The sequence below is a fragment of the Clupea harengus genome, chromosome 19 (genome assembly GCF_900700415.2).
Source record: "Clupea harengus chromosome 19, Ch_v2.0.2, whole genome shotgun sequence".
Taxonomy (NCBI): domain Eukaryota; kingdom Metazoa; phylum Chordata; class Actinopteri; order Clupeiformes; family Clupeidae; genus Clupea; species Clupea harengus.
In genome coordinates, this window is record NC_045170.1 from 8,769,350 (window position 1) to 8,788,459 (window position 19,110).

A 19,110-nucleotide genomic window follows, 5' to 3' on the forward strand; every position below is an offset into this window, starting at 1 on the left:
ACACGCAGCAGCACGCAGCAGCACGCAGCAGCACGCAGCCACACGCAGCCACACGCAGCAGCAGCACGCGTGCACATGGCTGGTGAGACCTCCGGTATAGGGGTAATAATATCAGCCCCTGAGTGAGGCGGAGGGAGGGTGGTTGAGCTCATACCCCAGCAGCTGTGCTCATCCCGGGACCTGATGAGGCCACTCGCTCCCCTGTGGCTCTTTCCACACGCTGGCTATCGGCTCCTGCAGACCACCCGCTGCTAGCCCACTGCCCCGGTGCACGTCGTGATTAATATTTGGTGACAAGGGGGATGGTCGCGTCTACAGTTGTTCTATTGATGAGCGTCGTTGTGGCAACCGCGATCGCAATCGGCGTCATTGTGCGAACAATGGGGTGTACGGCACATGCACACGCCCCAGCAGAGTGCATGTGCATGGACACACACACACACACACACACACACACACACACACACACACACACACACACACACACACACACACACACACACACACACACACACACACACTTTAGCAGTAAGGTGTTTTGGTCTGAACCTAGTGAGCCAACTGCCTAAAAGGCATAAAAACACACCACAAAACACAGGTGGCACTGATAAAAGCATGCCAAGTGGTTACTTTTGGTTACACAGTTGGCAACGTCGTGATGTGTTACCGCCCGAAACACAGAACTATATAGTGCATGTCCTTGATGGCTAATGGGAACAACACATGTGTTTATCTAACCTTAACACGACCACATCCCATCAAAATGAATTTGAAGGTGATACCAAACATTTTCAGTGTTGTTGTTGCTTTTAAGTTCATAAATTGATGTTTATATTGTTATGTACTAGCTATGTTTTATAGGTAAATAAACAAAACAAATGCGCTTGAAAAGGACAGTAAGAAACGTTCTCTAACAGCATCGGCCCCAAGTGTGTGTGTGTGTGTTTGTATGTGTGTGGAGCAGATCTAATGTGGTGCAGCATGGCTTTCCTGAGAGAGATGTTGGAGCGTGCAGTGAAAGGCAGCTAAGTGCTTTCCCACTCAAGCAGAGCGGAGCCCTTTGTCATGACAAGTGTGTGTTTGGAGGGCTGTGTGCTGCTCTCTCTGCTCCACTGTCTCAGACAGACACACGCACACAAATAAATAATAATAATATGCATGCATTCACACACACACACACACTGACAGACCTATGGGCACACACACACGCCACATGCATACACCAGGTCACACACACACTCTTTCCCTGTCTCTCTTTTTTTTCAGGGTGGTCCTTGTTGCGGGCCTCAGCTCTTCCAAAATGTCATTCCAGGATCCGTGCTGCTCTGCCGACGCTCCGGGATAGGAGCAGGCAAAATGGGATGGTGGAAAACTGGGTCACTGGTACTGCACTTTTAGAGCCAAATTGAGTAGAGGGGAGAGCGCGCGCACACACACACACACACACACACACACACACACACACACACACACACACACACACACACACACACACACACACAGTGGAGCGTGCAGGAATTAAGCTGATAGACCCCCGGGGAGTGAAGTGTAAGGCTTTGACATGTGGAGGAGCACTGACTCTGCATGTCCCAGCCTGCTTGCGCGCTCGTGTGTGTGTGTGTGTGTGTGTGTGTGTGTGTGTGTGTGTGTGTGTGTGTGTGTGTGTGTGTGTGTGTGTGTGTGTGTGTGGGTGTGTGTGTGGTCTTTGTGTTAGTGTGTGAGTGAGTGAGCGTGCAGGAATTAAGCAGCTAGACCCCCAGGGAGTTAACTGTAAGGCGCGGACTTGTGGAGGAGCACCGACTCGGCTTGTCCCTGCCTGCGTGTGTGTTTTAGTGTGTGTTGGTGTGTGTTAGTGAGTGAATGAGTATGAGTATGGTCTATAAGTGTAAGTGAGTATGAATAAATGAAAAGGACATATGGTAAAATGAGATTGCTACTGTGTGAATGTGAATGAAGGAGGAGGCCTGTGTGTGTGTGTGTGTGTGTGTGTGTGTGTGTGTGTGAGTTTAGTGTGCACTCACACAAGCGAAATGTGACGGTTACTGAGACTGTCATGTTGCAAACATAAGGGGACCACTCAAAACCACCTGGCATGGCATGAATGGATGCATGGAGGTCTCAGGAGGTCAAAGGTGAAAGGGCAAGTGGGTCAGCTCACTCACTTGTAGGGTGCGCCTCTTGTTGTCCTCGGTGTGGATCCAGGCCCTCAGAGTGAGCTCGGTGATGAAGATCTGAGCAGCCTTGGCGAACAGCACCGGCGCCTCTGCACTGATCATCTGAGAGAGGACACACACACGGAGGATGTCAAGAACAAGCACAGGCGACTGGCTAAGGCTAAAATGCCATGCTGATAAACATAAACCATTACACACAACTGCAATAACCTAAAACCTTATAGGGATAAGGATTTTAACATGTACACAATCACAGAGCAACACAATACATGTAAACCGTAATAAAAAAAATAGACAACCATGGCTGATGATATACACAGACATTGGAGTTAACTACAAATATTTCACACAAATACAAACAGACAGAGACAGACAGACAGGAAAGGAAAGAAAAAGAAAGAAAGACTCTTCCGTTCTTGTCTTCTTCTGGTGGGGTCCGGCAGTGGCAACACCAAAGGTCACGAGTTCACCTTCCAGGCAAAACACACACGACTCCTTTCTTGGAACGGCGAGTATGCTTGGACGACAGCCCCGCAAATGTGACCATCAAGCGTCACACAGGCACGCAGACGATCCGCTCTGACCCAGCGGGGGGTGGGGGTTGCTCCAGCAGGGGGGGGGGGGGGGGGGGCTACTCCACCGCGGGGTCTGCTTCCTTCTCTTCCGTCTCCGCTCCTCGGCTTCGCTCCACTCCCTGGCCTTTCCTGAGCTCTTAATTGCCTTGGCATTTCAGGAGGAGTTTAACCTCTTGGCCACGTAAGCTGCACGTTATTTTAGGCCGGTGGACACCGCGCTGAACTATTCCACCCACACAGACACACCCACGCATGCACGCACACACACACACACACACACACACGCACCATGACTTGCAGGAAGTCCACATTGTATGCCATTTATGGCAACTACCTTTGCGGAGTTGACCACACCGTAATCTCAAAAAAATAAATCCTTTCCTCGTCTACTTTCCCACGTGCAAGTAACACATATGGTTTAGTGCAAATGAAGTCCAGTCATGTAACATTATCTATGCCGATTCATAGCTCTAAAGATATATCTACCCCCCTGCACGGCAAAGGCTCTGATCAGCGAAAGATCACTGGATGTGTCCAGGAAGGAGCTGTCGAGACTGCTGGTTGCAACAGTGGGTCTTCAGGTTGGGGCCAGCGTAAGGGAGGAAGGGGGTCGGACATCTTGGCTGCCTGCAGGAGTGGTCTTCACTGAGGATCAGCCTTTACAGGACGAACTCTGGCTTCATCCCAACAATCCCACTGGCCCAGTTCTCTACCCCCCCCCCCCTCCTCGTGATATCAGTGAACAGCTTAATTCTCGCTGGTAGCTACTTAAATGGCCGATAGCCCCCTGAAATACCATCCGTTGTAAAAATGTCTTATTTCAGTTGCCAAGACAATTGTCTCCTGTGCAGACTACACAGGTACACCCATCCAGGGTGCCACACTACTCCTGTGCAGACTACACAGGTACACCCATCCAGGGTGCCACACTACCCCTGTGGCCTGAGGGTGCCCTCTGATATGGCACCGCTGTGGTGAAACTGGAGCCGTTTCTTCAGCTTGGCCAGTCAAGCAGTGGCGCAGGTGAGGAACCGTAAGTCACATGACCATTTCAACCCTCCCACGACTGGCCAAAAAAATAAACTTAGGAGGCAAACTACCGTTTGCTTTGACACCAAAATCTTTGGGTTTGTTTCGGAAATGCCCACTTCAATAAAAGTTTAGATCAGTCATGTGGCAACTTCCACTTCTCTCTCTCTCTCTCTCTCTCTCAAGCACTTCTGACAGGGCGAGAGACGGAACTGAAGAGTGTCTGGTGGTGAGGTCTCGGGCCGTTGGCGATGACGTGAGGTTCTGGCTGAGAGGACTCTGGTCGATGGCCGGGGGGTTTGGGTATCTTACCTTCACATCCTCATCCAGCTTCATGATTTTCTTGATGCGAGCCAGGGGAAGCTCTTGCACGCGAAAATCCTTCTGGAACAGAAGGGAGCTCTGCGTTAGGGGAGAGGGGACTGTGTATGTGTGTGTGTGTGTGTGTGTAAAAGAGTGTGTGTGTGTTGAATGAATGTTGATGAACTTGGTTTAACACTGTGTGGCATTACTCTGTCTGTGTGTGTGTGTGTGTGTGTGTGTGTGTGTGTGTGTGTGTGTGTGTGTGTGTGTGTGTGTGTGTGTGTGTGTTTAGCAGCTGCCCGGCCACCTTTCACTTTCTATCAGCATCAACAGCCCTGCACTGTCTAGCACAGAAATGTCTCTGTCTACAGGGTGCTATTTTCGATATTGCAGGCGTGAAGCACTCTATATTTTAACTCTGTACTTATCTTGGATAACCTACAATTGTAGGTGTGTATGGGTGTGTTGGGTCATTGAGCTCAAGTTCAAATAGGTGACCACACTTAAAGTGTGAGCGGATGTGGGTGTGTTCTTATTTTTTTGTAGTGTATCTGCGCAGGTTTGTGTGTGTGTGTGTACAGGGGTAAACCGTACCACAGTGAGGTTCCTGATCTCCTCCATGACTCGAGGCCAGAAGGACTGCAGGCTCTGCTGGGCATCGCTGCCACCTGCTCCGAACGAGTCCGCAGACATGACCGCTTCTGTGAGAGGGAGAAGAGGGAAAAGAAAAACAACAATAAATGGAAATGGAAATGGAAATGGATAGCTACACGGGGGACAGAAGCAGAAGAGAGGCCGAGACACCCACTGGCTGTTCCACTGACATAAGCCGTCTGTAAATGTCAAAGCGGAGACAAACCACAGCCGAATGCAAACCTCCGCAGACCTCAATGTCGCCACGTCACCAAAGCCCTCGCCGACATCACGCGAAGTCAAGCCACTCAACTCAGATAATTTGTCATTGGTCAGACTGTCGCTCAGCTCACTGACCAAAGGCCCTGGGACAAAGAGCGACTCACCAACACCACCTGACCACGCACACGGACACACACACACACGGACACACACACACCTCCTTCAGCCGCTCAGAGCCCCCAACTGCCAGAGGGCAACACTGTAGGGCAACACTCTAAGGTTAAGAAGATGTCTTCCTCCTGGTGAGGGAGCATTGTGAAGAAACTGCCCTGGGTCAATATAGTCAAGGTGTGCCTGGAGCTGAGTGTGATGGAGTGTGTGTGTGTGTGTGATTGTGCGTGTGTGTGTGTATACTGACTGTGGGGTGTGCGCTGGTGAACAGGGAGCTCTGGTGTTCAGCTGTGCTGGGCAGGGGGAAGGAATGTTGTGCAGAGAATCTCAGAGAGCTCAGAGAATGTCAAGCCCCTCAGCTGCGTCTGTGCGTACATGTGTGTGTGTGTGTGTGTGTGTGCATGCGTACATGTGTGTGTGTGTGTGTGTGTAGGAGCAAGGACGCATCTGCATCCCCAACAGCAGTCCAAACATTCACTTATGGAGCCGTGAGCTGATGTAACAAACTGGCTACAGTCTTGTCAAACACGCAGGGCATGTACACACACACACACACACACACACACACACACACACACACACACACACACACACACACACACACACACACACACACACACACACACACACACACACACACACACACACACACACACACACACACACACACACACACACACACACACACACACACACACACACACACACACACACACACAAGCACACAGAACTTGTGCATCCCCCAGCCCCCACACAAACACACCCTGCCAGGGATGATTTAAGGAAAAAAAGAGATTGGGCAGAGAGGGAGGGTGAAACAGGCAGAGGATGAACAGATTAAAGAGAGAGGGAAAGAAGGCAGGAAGAAAAGAGAGACGACACGTGAGAAAAAAAAAAAAATCAGAGAGAGTGAAAGAATGCTGGAAAAAGCAGTGTGAGGGGAGAGAAGGAGAGGTAGAGAAGGATAAAAAAAGGGAGGGGTGAGAGAGAGAGAGAGAGAGACTGGGAAGCGAGCTAATAGTGGAGTTGGCAGGTTACTATGGCATGAGAGGAATTCTGCTGCCTGTGCTGGCCTACCTCATGAGGCTGGAGGAAACACTCCCAACACGTGTGAGCAACCTGTGCCGTCTCTCCTTCTCTGTGGAAACCACTGCTTTTACTCCCCCCCCCCCACCCCCCACCCCACCAGACTCACCGCTTATCTTCACTGCTCTTCTCTGGGCTCTGTAGTCATTTTATCATTGAAATGAATTCTCTGTCTGCTCAGGTCTCTCTCCTCTCGCTCGCTCGTTCTCTGGAGCTGCTTTACTTTGCTTTGTTCGATCTCCATCTCTTCCGTTTACCCATGCCTTTACTTCCACCGTTTCCCCGTCGCCCTCCCTCCCCCTCTCTATCGCTCCATCGGCTCTTGGGGACTCGTTCTATCTATCTGACTGACTGGTTGCTTTGCTGTGCTTCCTTAATGCTTGCCCTCATTAGCAGCTGAACCAAACCTCGACCCTCTGCCTCTGCCAGCTGTGTGCGCGCCCCCTCCACCCTCCACGTCTCCTTCCATCCCTGTGCGGTGCAGAGCATTCATACGGACCACGTGTATCCATGTATCATGTGTTTATGGGTGCGTATAGGTTACAAGCCCGTGGACTATTTGCATAGGTTTGTTGCATCGCGTGTGTAATTACATAGGCATACGTGCGACTGTGTCCTTTTGCATAGGCTTATTTGAATGAACAGGGAACGTTGCTAGACAGTACGCTTTGATTCACATAGAGCTTTCTTTACACCTTTCATGTGTGTGTTAGTGCCTCTGTGTGCATGCATCCGAGTGTGTGTGTGTGTGCGTGCGTGCATCCGAGTGTGTGTGAGTGCGTGCGTGTGTGTGTGTGTGTGTGTGTGTGTGTGTGTGTGTGTGTGTGTGTGTGTGTGTGTGTGTGTAAGCAGAGGAAGGTGCTGGGTGCTGGGACTCCGGGGTGGGCAGCATGTGGAGCTGAGTCCAGACTGCTGGGTCTCAGCTTCCTCATGTATTATCCAATAACAACACAAAACGCCAGAGGGTGCTGAGAGGAGAGGACTCAGTCAACATTGCAGTCAGTTAGTCCGACAGACACACAAAGTGGGTCAAATATGTGCGTGAGAAATAGCAAACCAAAGAGAGTGCAGGAGGGGGGAAAAAAAACGATAAAAGAGGATTGGAGCTACACTCTCTGGCTAAGTTGTCTAGTAATAAAGCTTTGATATGCCACACTTTACACCAAATTGCAGTAGTCACCAAGTATCCACATTTAAACCTTGGAAAATCTCTCTCCCTCACACACACAGAGAGACACACACACACACACACACACACACAATCAATCAATCAAAATCAGGAAGAGGAATGGATCCATATCAAGCAATTAACCACAGCAGTGGAAACTGAGGATACTGTCCACTTCCATTACCCAGGCTGCCTGAAGTGGAGCGGAAGAATGAGTGACAGGCCACACCAGTAATCAATGCAGCTCCGAAGAGGAGCAGGATGGGATTTGGAGTTTTCTGGGGGGGTGGGGGGTTGACTGCCAGTCAAAGCTCAGAGGATTTCTGAATGGACCAGAAATAAACCCCAACACTCCGAGGGCCCAAACAAAGGCAATGAGTCAGATGTCATTTCTCTCGCTGCTTTAACAAGACAGCGCCTTTTACAGCAAGCTGCATCATGCTGTTATCTTGTGACAGTTTTCTGCAGGACATCTGCTGTGTGTGTGTGTGTGTGTGTGTGTGTGTGTGTGTGTGTGTGTGTGTTTGTTCATGAGGAAGAGCGAGAGATTGTGTGGTTGCCCCAGCTTGTGCGGCATGTTCCCTAATGGCTGCGAGATAAGGAATGATAATTAGACGATTCACTTAACACCATTACAGAAAACTATCTAGCTAATTGCCAGGGCCACAGCCTGACTACTGGCGTGACCCTGGGACATGCAGCAGAAATTAGAGGAGAGAGGACTCCAGATGCAAAAAGAAGAGACGAAAGATGCAGATAATGAAAGGAGGGAAGAGACAGAAAGGAACAGATAACAGACAGAAGAGAGAAAGGAGGGGGTAGAAGAAGACAAAGAAAAAAAAAATAATAATAAAAAATAATCAGTCATTCACTTGGCCAAATGGTTTCTGGTGCTCCTAAACTTTACAGCTCCAATTCTAGATTCAAGTGTGGAGCATCCAGGGCCAAGGCTAGGCTACGCTAAGCTAGGCTAACACCTGCTTGACCTCTGTGGCCTCTGAGACGTCAGTCAGAGGACGTCGTGGTGAGACTGCAATGTAGGCACGCAGGAAGAGCACCTCTAGTAATGATGAACCACACACACACACACACACACACACACACACACACTCACAAGGCTTTTTCGACAACTCTTCAGCGTCACCTCTGGGTTCCGAGGCCCACTGCGGTTGCCCTTCAGCAGGGCGGCCAGCTTGGGGAGGGTGAGGTGTCAGGTTTCGCCCCCGCCATCTGCACACACACACCCAGTCCTCCTCCTCCTCCTCTGGCTCTTCCTCCTGCAGCTTAGCGACAGTCAATGCAGCCAGCAGCAGCTGATTCAGCACAACTGTGGCCCGCTCCCGTGCTACACCTGCTACTAGCACTGCGGCTAACGCTGCGCCTGAGAGGCTAACTCGCAGAGCCTATTCAAGGGTAAACAGGCTTGACTGAAGAAGCTGCGATGTGCAGTGGTGAGAGCGATGCACATAGGCACTGGCTGACCTTCTAATGCTTCTGCTTTAGATGAGGAGACGCAATGGGGCCTATAATAACAGATGGAGCAGTTTATTGCCTAATAAAGCAGTGGTAGAGATGCAGGATGGGAGGAAAAGTTGCACAAGCCGTTTCCTCGGTTGACCTCGGTGATGACCCGAAGCTCGATAAAACGCTACCATGCATGGCGCGTTGATCCCGCACTGCTGCACTTACGTACACTGAATCCTCTTTATGTGAAATGCTAAGTCGACCAAGTGCACAGCTATAACATGTGGTGGTATGGTACTCTGTTCTGTGTCCCCAAACATGGTCTGTACGGTGGTCAGGCAACCATAGCAAAACTGTAGGCTATAGGATAACAATACAAACAAGGAGTCCATTTGCAGGCGAAATCTCAACACTCCAAAACTCGAAAGGTCAACACTCAAAACTGTGTGAACTCGCTCTCAGTTTTGGAAGGCTGGAAGGCTTGGTAATAACAGCCTGGACATACAATCTCTTTGCTTATCGCTGGTTCCTTTGTGGACAACTCGCGCCAGTATAGCCTATCAATGTGTCTTTGGGTACCTAGAAACACGCTTTATAAGTTTAAAAGTATTATTATTTCTATAATGTAAGCCTGATCATCAAGTTGCCGAGCAAAATTCCAGAAATAGGCTAACGTGATGGCTTTCAACCGCGCTTGAGCTTTCAGCGAGGCTATGGATTCACCAATGGTGGCTGGCTGGAGGCTTTGAAGACAGGCTGGGCTGGGGGGTCTCGTGAGGGTTTACAGGGAGAGTCAGGGGCGCTGGAGCCAAGCGCTAATGTGATTACACGTTAGCGTGGGACTTAGCCGCCCGGTGCTGGGGGGGGGCCTGGAATGGACTCACTGTGGCTGAGCCCAATCAGTGAGCGGAGCGGAGCCCTCTAGGCACCAGACCATCAGCATCAAAAGTCATGAGGAGCCCAAAGCCTTTTCATTACGCTCTCCTTCATGTCCCCACTCCACCCCTCCAATACAGTGCGTGTGCGTGTGTGTGTGTGTGTGTGAGTCCTGCCTGTGAGATGCAACCTTACTCTAGTGCTACTTTAGGCCACAGATTAATTGATTAAGGTCAGTAAAAGGAGAAACATATATGACTGAACAGAGCAAAAGAAATGCAGTAACACCCCTCACCCCCACCCCTCAGTGTGTAATCTCTCTTCTGGCACCCCCTTGCATTTGTCCCTCCGTTCCTCTCCTCCTCCTGATGATGGAGGGATAGAAAGCTGATGAGTGCAGATATGAAGGAGAAACAAAACCTTATCTGATACCTGAGCTCAAAGGGGGAGGGGAAAGAAAAAAAGAAGGAAAAAAAGACTCCATCATTCACTTTTCACATGGGGAGTGCGGGGTCAGCAATGGTATGGAGAAGGGGAGGGAGTGAGAGGGAGGGAGAGAGAAAAAAAAAAAAAAAAAAGACTGGGAAAGCAAGAAAGAGAAAGAATGCTCTCTCGTGAATAGGATTAGCTGCCAATGGGATGATCAAGCAAAAAAAAAAAAAAAGCAACATAGAAAAATCTAATCTTAAAGAAATTACATAAAACAAACTGGGCAAACAAACAAAACAGAAATCACACTTAAAAACAGCCACATTGACTATATTTTGTGTGTGTGGTCTCACGCAGGCTTGCGCTCTGCTAGGGTTCATTGGGTTGACTTCTGCTGTTTACGCCCTGAAGCCTCCCTCTGGTTCATTGCCTCCGAGTCTCTGGCAGCAAGCAAAACCAGCCTCTCCGGCAAAATATCCAATGACCCACCAAACCAGCAAATACGGCAGAACTTACACATCCTCTCCAACCATCCAATCACACACACACACACACACACACACACATGTTGGGAGACATGTCCTTCAGCGACATCCTGGCGGTCAGATTTTTTCAAAGTGATGTCATAGCACCCGACTTGGCTCGCTACACACCATGGATATGTAAAGGTCAGGGAGCCGAGGTCCACACGTTCACCCTCTCTCTGTTTAATCAGTATTCATGTAGGCTTATGCAAAATGCAAATGGAAAAAACTAAAAAACGCACACACACACACACAACTCTTGTTTTCTTCCAGTACAGACTAGTAAATGATCTACAGACGCCAGGAAAGGTCTCTAAACAAGGCCCCTGTACCGAGGGCAATGCATTACCAATTAGCCAGATGGATAACTTGCACTCATTTGGACCTGAAGAGCCTAGAAAGCGGGGGGGGGGGGGGGGGGGGGGGGGGGGGTGAAAGGGACAAGGTCAGGATAGGACAGGGGAGAACAGGGCTGTTTCTGCTCCTGCTCCAGCTTCTCAAACTTTGCCCTTGGTTCTGCCTAAAAGCCACTCCAGGAAGCAGTCACTGATCGCTCAAGGTCATTCAACAGAGGAGAGAGGGAGAGAATGAGAACCAGGGGAGGGAGGGGGAGAGGGAGGAGGGAGGAGGCTGTGAAACAGAGAGGGGGTGAAAGAGAAAGGGGGAGGGAGGGGGAAGGAGAGATAGGGGTGGTAGAGAGGGAGTGAGAACACAAACAAGGACTGGGGAGAAAGAGGAAAAATAAGGGACAGGTTTTTCAACTTTCACTGCAGCGCCTGGCGACCCTGTCGGCATCCCGGCACTTTCTCCGGGAGTCACTAAATCATGTCCCACCCCAGCCTTGCCCCTCTCTCCCCCTCCCTGATCCCCCTCGCCGCCCGCCTCTCTGGGAGGGATGCTTCACCCTGCGGTCGCTCTTCTTCTTCTTCTATCTGCTGATGGATCGACTGCGGAAGCCGGCTCACATTCCATTGACCTTCATTCGGCGCTAGGCCACGCGCGAGCTGCGTTGTGGTAGTGTAGCGCTATGCTATGCTAAAGCTAACTTAACTGTACAGAAGCGCTGGGAAGCACCTGAGTGTGCGCTCACCTTCACAGCCTGGCAATGCTTACCCCAAAACAAACACCAAACTCAGAGGTAAAAGAGAGGGCAAGGGGGAAAAGGACATGTGCACACACACACACACACACACACACACACACACACACACACACACACACACACACACACACACACACACACACACACACACACACACACACACACACACACACACACACACACACACACACACTTAAATTCCATGAGCGCACACACACACAAGCCTAAAGCCCGGTCACCTTCAAGTGTGCAGCTGTGGTACACACACACCAGTGCTTGACAGCTGTGTGTGTGTGCACATGAACAAGTGTGTGCGTGTGTGCGTTTTCATTGACTTCCCCACCCCCCCCCACCACCACCCCTCCTCCTCCTCCTCATCTACAGTGCCTACAGTGCAGCGTGGAGCTGGAATGGTATTCAAATCTCATACAAACAGCCACACTCTCTGGGATTTGGCAGCTAGTGGCTCCACTCCGCCGCTATTTTTAGCTGCTCGCTCACTCCCCAAAGGGAGTCCACGGTCACAGGCACCAATGGAAACTTTCAATTAAGGGAAGAGGGAGAGGGGCGACGAGGGACGCCAGCCATGCAGCCGGGCTCCTTAAAGGGACACAGGTGGAGATGAGCCCCCCCCCCCCGGGTTTGGAGGGGGGTTGAAGGGGCTGAGGGAAGCTATCGGAAGCTCAGAGGACTCAAGAAAGATTGGGACCGGCCCCTAGAGTTGGACCGAACGCGGCTGCCATGTTGGGCCTCTGCTCTGCATCACTGTCAGCCAAGTGTAAACAGGGAGGAAGAAGAAGATGGGGGCGAGCCGGGAGGCCCGCGAAGGTGACCAGCGCAGTGACCAGCCGGTACGGCCAGCGGTCCCGCGCGGGCTCTGTGTGCACGACTGGAAACGCACTGCGTCGGCGAGACACACCGCTATCAACTTATTCCCAGGTTAGGCCAAAGTCAAAGTCACAGTCAAGTCGCAGAGCTCGACATTCTATGTATGTATACATTCATTACGTACCATAAAGGATCAGGCAAATACTCAAATCAACATCAGATGGCTTCCAGGTTTCAGGTACGGTCTGAGAAGCTCTTGTGGCAACACACCCCAGAAGTGTGCACACACCACCACCACCTCCCGCTTGTTTACACTCACTGTCAGCACCTAAGCGCCAGCATAGCTCACCAAGGACACGGAGAGATCAAGCAAGCCTGCTGATGTCCCGCACAGATACAGATCACACACACAGTATACATACACACACATACACAAATACATAAACACACACACACACACAGAGCAGCACTCAGATTTCCAGCAAGGAGAAAAGTAGAGAACAGGAGGAGGAGGAGGAGGGGGGGGGAAGGACAGAGAAACTACACAGAGAGATGAGCAAAAGAGGCACAGCTGTGTGTGTGTGTGTGTGTGTGTGTGTGTGTGTGTGTGTGTGTGTGTGTGTGTGTGTGTGTGTGTGTGTGTGTGTAGTAGAGTCGATCACACTTACCCCGTGCCCTTCATGTAAGAGGAGGAGGAAAAGGAGTCTCTAGCTGAAGAAGTCCCTTTGAGTGGCGCAAGAGCAAGGAAAGGGAGGGACAGACCGATAGAGAGAGACAGAGCAAGAGAAGAAAAGAGAAAGAAAAAGAGCGCCTTCAGCTTGTGCTTCCTCCTGCCCCCCATCCCACCAGCAGTCAACACAGCGCACGGAACTCAATCGGACTTTCCAGTTTTTTAAAAAAGGAGTCCAGAGACAACAAGAGGACGACCACCTATCTCCACCTCCTCCTATGTCCTCCCCTCACCCTTGTACTATCACATCTCCTCCTGCTCTGCCCCCCCTTCCTGGTTTAAACACACACACACATACACACAGAGCCCTCTCCTGTTTCTCTGAGTGTGTGTGTGTGTGTGAGCGTGTGTGTGCCTGCGCGTCTCCCCTCTGGCTGCACTGATAGATGAGACAGCCGTCTGCCCCGGCGAGTCCAGCGTTTGCCTTTCATCTGACCCTGTGCTGTGCTGTGCTGTGCTGCTCTGCCTTGGACAACAGCGGGAAGGCGCCGAGTAGAGAGAAACAGAGAGTGAGAGAGAAGGAGGGGGAGAGAGAGAGAGAGAGAGAGGGAGAAAGAGGGGATAAAGAGCAAGTGGAATGGCAGCTCCGGCAACAATCACTCTCGAGTCCCGGACAAAAAAATCTGCCTGCTCCCCTGCTTGCTTTCCCTTTAACACTCCTAAGTAATCAATCTAGCCTGCTACACGATACTCGCGGCACTGCCTCCCCCCCACCCCCCCTGCACTCCCGCCCTCGCTCTGTGGCGGATCCAATCAGAGCACACAGCCCTCTGCCCCTATTGGCTAAGCCCACCTCCATCACCGACGACAATCCCCCTCCTCCCCTGTTTTCAACCCCACCCCCTTCAGCAGACAGCCAACTTCCTGTTTTAAGTTACCTTGAGCTGCAAGATAGGGGTCAGGGAGAGCGCGCGAGAGAGAAAGAAAGAGGAAGAGAGCAGAGAAAAAAAGCAGAAGAGAACGGCAACTAAAGTTGGAGGATGGCAAAAAAAAAGGGGTAGATCTGAAGAAGAGAAGAGAAAGAGAAGTGTCCTCTGTGTTCCCTTGCCTCTGCATTGTCTCTCTGAAGCTGCTGTGGCTCCTCTCTCTCTCTCTGTCTGTCTATCAGTCTGTCTGTCTGTCTGTATGCTGGGGCAGGCTGCCGGAGACACAAACAACTGGCTGCTCTCTAACAACTGTGCCCTGCTTATTTACAATGTCAAAGTAAATGTCTTCTGAGGCCCCGCCCCCGCCTGCAGCTGCGTGGCTGGCAGGGCGGTGATGCACGAGCCTGGGACGGCTCTGATTGGGCACAGGGGGAGTCAGTGGGACTGCCGCATGTTGCAGTGGCATGATTTAAAGTGGAAAGACGCGGAAAAAAAAATCGGTGGGGGCTGAGCTGAGGCCCTTGTACGTACGTACGTACGTACGTACGCGTGTGTGTGTGTGTGTGTGTGTGTGTGTGTACGTGTGTGTGTACGTGTGTGTGTGTACGTGTGTGTGTGTGTGTGTACGTGTGTGTGTGTGCAGGCAGGCATGCGTGCGCGTGAGCCAGCTTTACTGTTATCCCTCCATCCTTCACCTCCTCCCCTTCCATCCCTGCCACTCTCTCTCTCCGTGTCTCCTTCTGTGTGTCTCTCTCTCCCTCTCTCTGTGTGTCTGTCTCTTTTAGACAACACAGGGCCATTCATTATTCTCATCATTCACAATACAAATGAAAATCCGTTCAGGCAAACATCTCGGGGTACGACTGCCAAAACTGTGAATCACCACCAAGCTTTCATGTCCCTGAGTGTGTTTAGACATCTTCCTGTGATGTTTGTATAATTAGCCAGGGGTTTATGCATTAATCTTCCCAGAGCCCCTTGGCTGGCACACATTCACAGTGCAACGGCAGAGATTGCCCCAAAGGTGAATCAAGGTACAGAGAGGTGGATACCATGAGGTAGGCAAAAAAGCAATATGGAATTTCAATATGCTCGCGCACACACACACACACAGACTCACACAGACTGGTGGCAAAACACTCCATCTACAAATATCTTAATTCTGATGGAGACAATTAATGATTATTTATGATCATACTATGAATGATTATACACAAATTCTAAACCAATGCCTCCATGGTACAGGCAATCTGGCCTGCTTATCAGTTATCACCAATAGCCAATCCCTAGCCATATTGTTTCACCCCAATAGAGAAACAGTCACCATAAGTGACACTACTCATGAAGGCAACGGAGCAGATGTGTGGGGTTTCTGGCACAGTGAGGTGCAACTGACTTGTTAGAATGGCCATGTTACTTTGACCCTTATCACACAACACATGAGGGTACTGTATAAGCTCACGTAACAAGCTCAGGTTAATAAATGACAGTTGACGAGCAGCATGCCGCCCCTCTGAATGACGGTAGCAAACAGCATAGGAACAACAGCAAAACTGTCACAACTTAAAAAAAGAAAAACATTTTCCATTACTATATCAACCAACACTACATGCCTCATAAAACATATATTTAACCTTTTGCTGTCTGTACATGAAGGGCACTTTTACCGTCTTCAGTTCTACATCCACCAAAGAGCTACTACAACAGCTGGGAATGAATTAGAGGTAAAAAAAAAAAAAAAAATAATAATAATAATATCTACCGTATGGCAAAGTGGAGGGAGATTGAGAGAGACAAAGCATCTCAGCTGAATGAGTTGCTTTTAGCAGATCGGCGGTTTTCACAGAGGGATAGCTGAATAACCGGGGGCTTTTCTCTGATATTACTGCAAATCCCTAATGTACAAAGGGAAAGAGAGAGAGCCAGAGAGGTAGAGGACAGGAGCAAGTGATGGCGAGTGGCAAGAGTGAGAGGAAGTGAAGCCATGGGGCAAATTATTCGTCGTTCTATTTCTGTGTTGAGCAGTGGGTCAGGTAGGTTGGTTGTTTTTTTTGGGTAATGATTACAGCAAAAGGCACAACGTATGTCAGCAGCTGCGATGTCAAGGCGCGTTTCTCTCAGCTGCCTAAACAATAGCTCAGTGACATCAGGCAAGGTTAACATGGGACCTTGGGGTGTAATCTGTGTTAAGTAACTTAACACCCAAAGAATACACCCTCCTTTCAGATGTCTAGCCCAGGTCAGGTGTTTAAGCACACCTACATATACAGGCCAAGAAGATTGATGGCAAAACGTATTTATCAGTTTAGGTAGGTCCATCAAAAGTTAGTATCTACACCTCACAATTACACTAGACTTCGGAAACCAAAGCCAAATTACTCTTAAATGTTTCCCCAGCTAAAGAAAATACATCCCAACCACCACAGAAAAGGAACCATATAAAAACCACAACATTAATCAATAAAGAGGTAAATGCAACATATGTCAGAACTGTCAAGATTTCATTCCACTCTAAGCTACCTTTTGAGAACTTTCTGTACCATAGCTCGAAGCTCAGATTATTTTAACTTTTTGTAACGATGAGATGTGTAAAACAAAGCAATACTACTTCACGAAATGTAACCATACCTGTACTCGGGTAAACATAAGCAAACACTTCTTTAATAGATTCAAACAAAGGAGCGTAAAGAACCAAAGTATCAAGCATAAGTACATAGCGAGATACAGCCTGTTGTAAATCATTTGTTATGTCAATTGTTCTTTTAAGTCAACGAGCATGTTGACAGAACTTAATAAATTAGCCCACCGAAATTGTAGCTTCAAAGAAAACGCACTTTATATTGCAAAACTTGACACAGACAAAACAGAAAACATCACAATAGGCAGTTGGAACAATGAATGAAAATACACGTCCCTGCACGGCTACACTTAATGCAGAGTTCAAGCAAAGCATCGCCTACGCCAAAGACACAGGAGCAAGGCACATTAAAATGTGTTCATTTTCTTTTAAAAGATGACAAATTAATAAGCTAGCTAGCTACAGTTAATCACTTTCGTGATGGCAAGTGGGGGTCAAATGATAACGTTAAAGTTATACTACCTATTACCTGTCCTACTAAGAGTAACGTACGTTTGCTAGCTAACGTCAGCTGACCAACAAAGCAGCTATTGTCATTATCTAACCTGTCTTTACTTAACATAACGTTAGCAAGCCACCATATCACTCCCTTAACCCCAAATTGACTTTGCTTACGTTTACCTGATACGACTATGTCAGCCACCAACGTAACGCTCATTGAGGTAACGTTAGATTAATTTAAAACAAGTTGACGTTAAGGTGTGTTACTGAATACAGTTGGTGACATTACAGGTCTGTAGAACTTCAGTTGTTAACCAAATTCACTTTAAAGTTGAGCTACTTTAAGGGAACATGCTAGCTGCTGGTCGTTTATAAAATGTTAACTTTCGCCCTCGCCTTACCTAAGTGAAGTATACTTGTGTTAACGTTACTTGGCTAAAGCTAACTAGCTAGCAAATCGTTTTCTTTATTTCCAAACAATGCGATAATCGAGTTTCTCTGACACAAACCCAATACCAACAATACAATTTCTTCAAGTTAGATAACGTTTTTCTCTGTCAGAATGAATCAACGTTGGGTCACAATATTTTACTGGGTTAGTAGCTAACCGGCTTAACGTTACTATCTAGCTAACAAAGAAACTGGTTGACTAAAGCGAATACCTAATGCTTAGCGTTAGCTAGATCACAAGCAGTCATTTGTGGTTCACTACGCAGTCTTAGCTAAGTTATACAGTCTCGCTGTGCAGTATGTTATACATACACAATGCGTTCTTGTCTGTCAGCTTGGTATTATCGATTAAAGAATGGGAAATTCACATTGCGATGATGTCTGAGTGATACAAGTGTTTCGGCTTTTTTGTGAACGTAAATAGCTAGTATGTTGGCTAACGTTAGACTGCCAGCTTTCGAGTCAAAGGAATAGGCCGGTGATCGAGCTGGCAATTCAGGCCGCATTATCTGTACTTCACATTAAAACAAGAGCTTGGACGATAATCACATGAAAGTTCCCTTAAAACCTTTGTAAATATGTGGAATGGCACCCTAACCAATAAAGACTAAGTTTGGATCTGTCCTTCAGACCAATCAAACCTCGGACTAGATTCCACCAATCAAGGTTTCTATGAGTTCATGTAGTTTTGAAACTGACGCCATTCGGGCTCCACCAATTCCAGATCGTTACAGTGAATACACTGCTTCGAAGAGCCAACATGGTGGACAACGTATAACAGTCTCTCGCCGCCTCTATTCCTTACCACTGGCCACCAATAAGCGCTTCAGAGAGCGGGGAGGGAAATGGCGCCTATGTTCATCCTCCAAAACAATCGTCTATTGGATAGAACGGATCATTGAAAGAGAGCCCACCAATTACGCTAATTTTCACGAAATACTACAAATAGTACATATGAATATAAAGACGTGGACCACGACAGCGGTTACTTACTCAGTTTTTGATAAGGGTTCGCGGTGAAGTCCAGTTCAGTGTAATATTTAATTTATTTAGGCAGCAACGGGAAACAAGATGGCCGACGATTTGACAACTTCTCCTCAAACCGGAAATAGGGTTACGTATACGCACGTACGTAGTTTTCAAAGGATGGCGCTACATTTTTGTGTTGTCATACATTTCTACAAAGATGTTTATCTGTGATTTCTAAAAAACGTAGACGGGCTCTGGTGTTGTGTTTGGTCCTTCTTTGTAACGTTACACCACAACTTCATTGTTGGGGAAATCTTTAAAATTAACCTGAATGCCAAACCAGAAGTTTTGCTTCAGCCTTCTTGCATCTCAAGCCCTGTTGGAAAAAATAAAGACTAGGCCTACTTGTATTTATATTCTTATAGACTGTAA

General features: G+C 48.6%; 1 protein-coding gene across 6 annotated transcripts in view; it reads right to left on the minus strand.

The window, feature by feature from the left end:
- Positions 1 to 18,816, minus strand: part of nfyc (nuclear transcription factor Y, gamma) — a 27,883-nt gene extending 9,067 nt beyond the window's left edge. For 2 of the 6 annotated variants that reach the window (XM_031586041.2, XM_031586044.2), the window contains exons 1-4: positions 18,703 to 18,816; positions 4,676 to 4,782; positions 4,091 to 4,159; positions 2,163 to 2,276 (exon numbers count right to left, since the gene is read on the minus strand). In XM_031586041.2, the coding sequence (XP_031441901.1) occupies positions 2,163 to 2,276; positions 4,091 to 4,159; positions 4,676 to 4,774 (282 nt within the window). In that variant the 5' untranslated portion in view covers positions 4,775 to 4,782; positions 18,703 to 18,816. Of the gene's footprint in view, positions 1 to 2,162; positions 2,277 to 4,090; positions 4,163 to 4,675; positions 4,783 to 13,252; positions 14,043 to 18,514; positions 18,641 to 18,702 lie in introns of those variants that run through there. The other 4 variants (XM_031586042.2, XM_031586038.2, XM_031586040.2 and 1 more) reach the window with 3 other exon arrangements.
- Between the last annotated feature and the right edge of the window lie 294 nt (positions 18,817 to 19,110).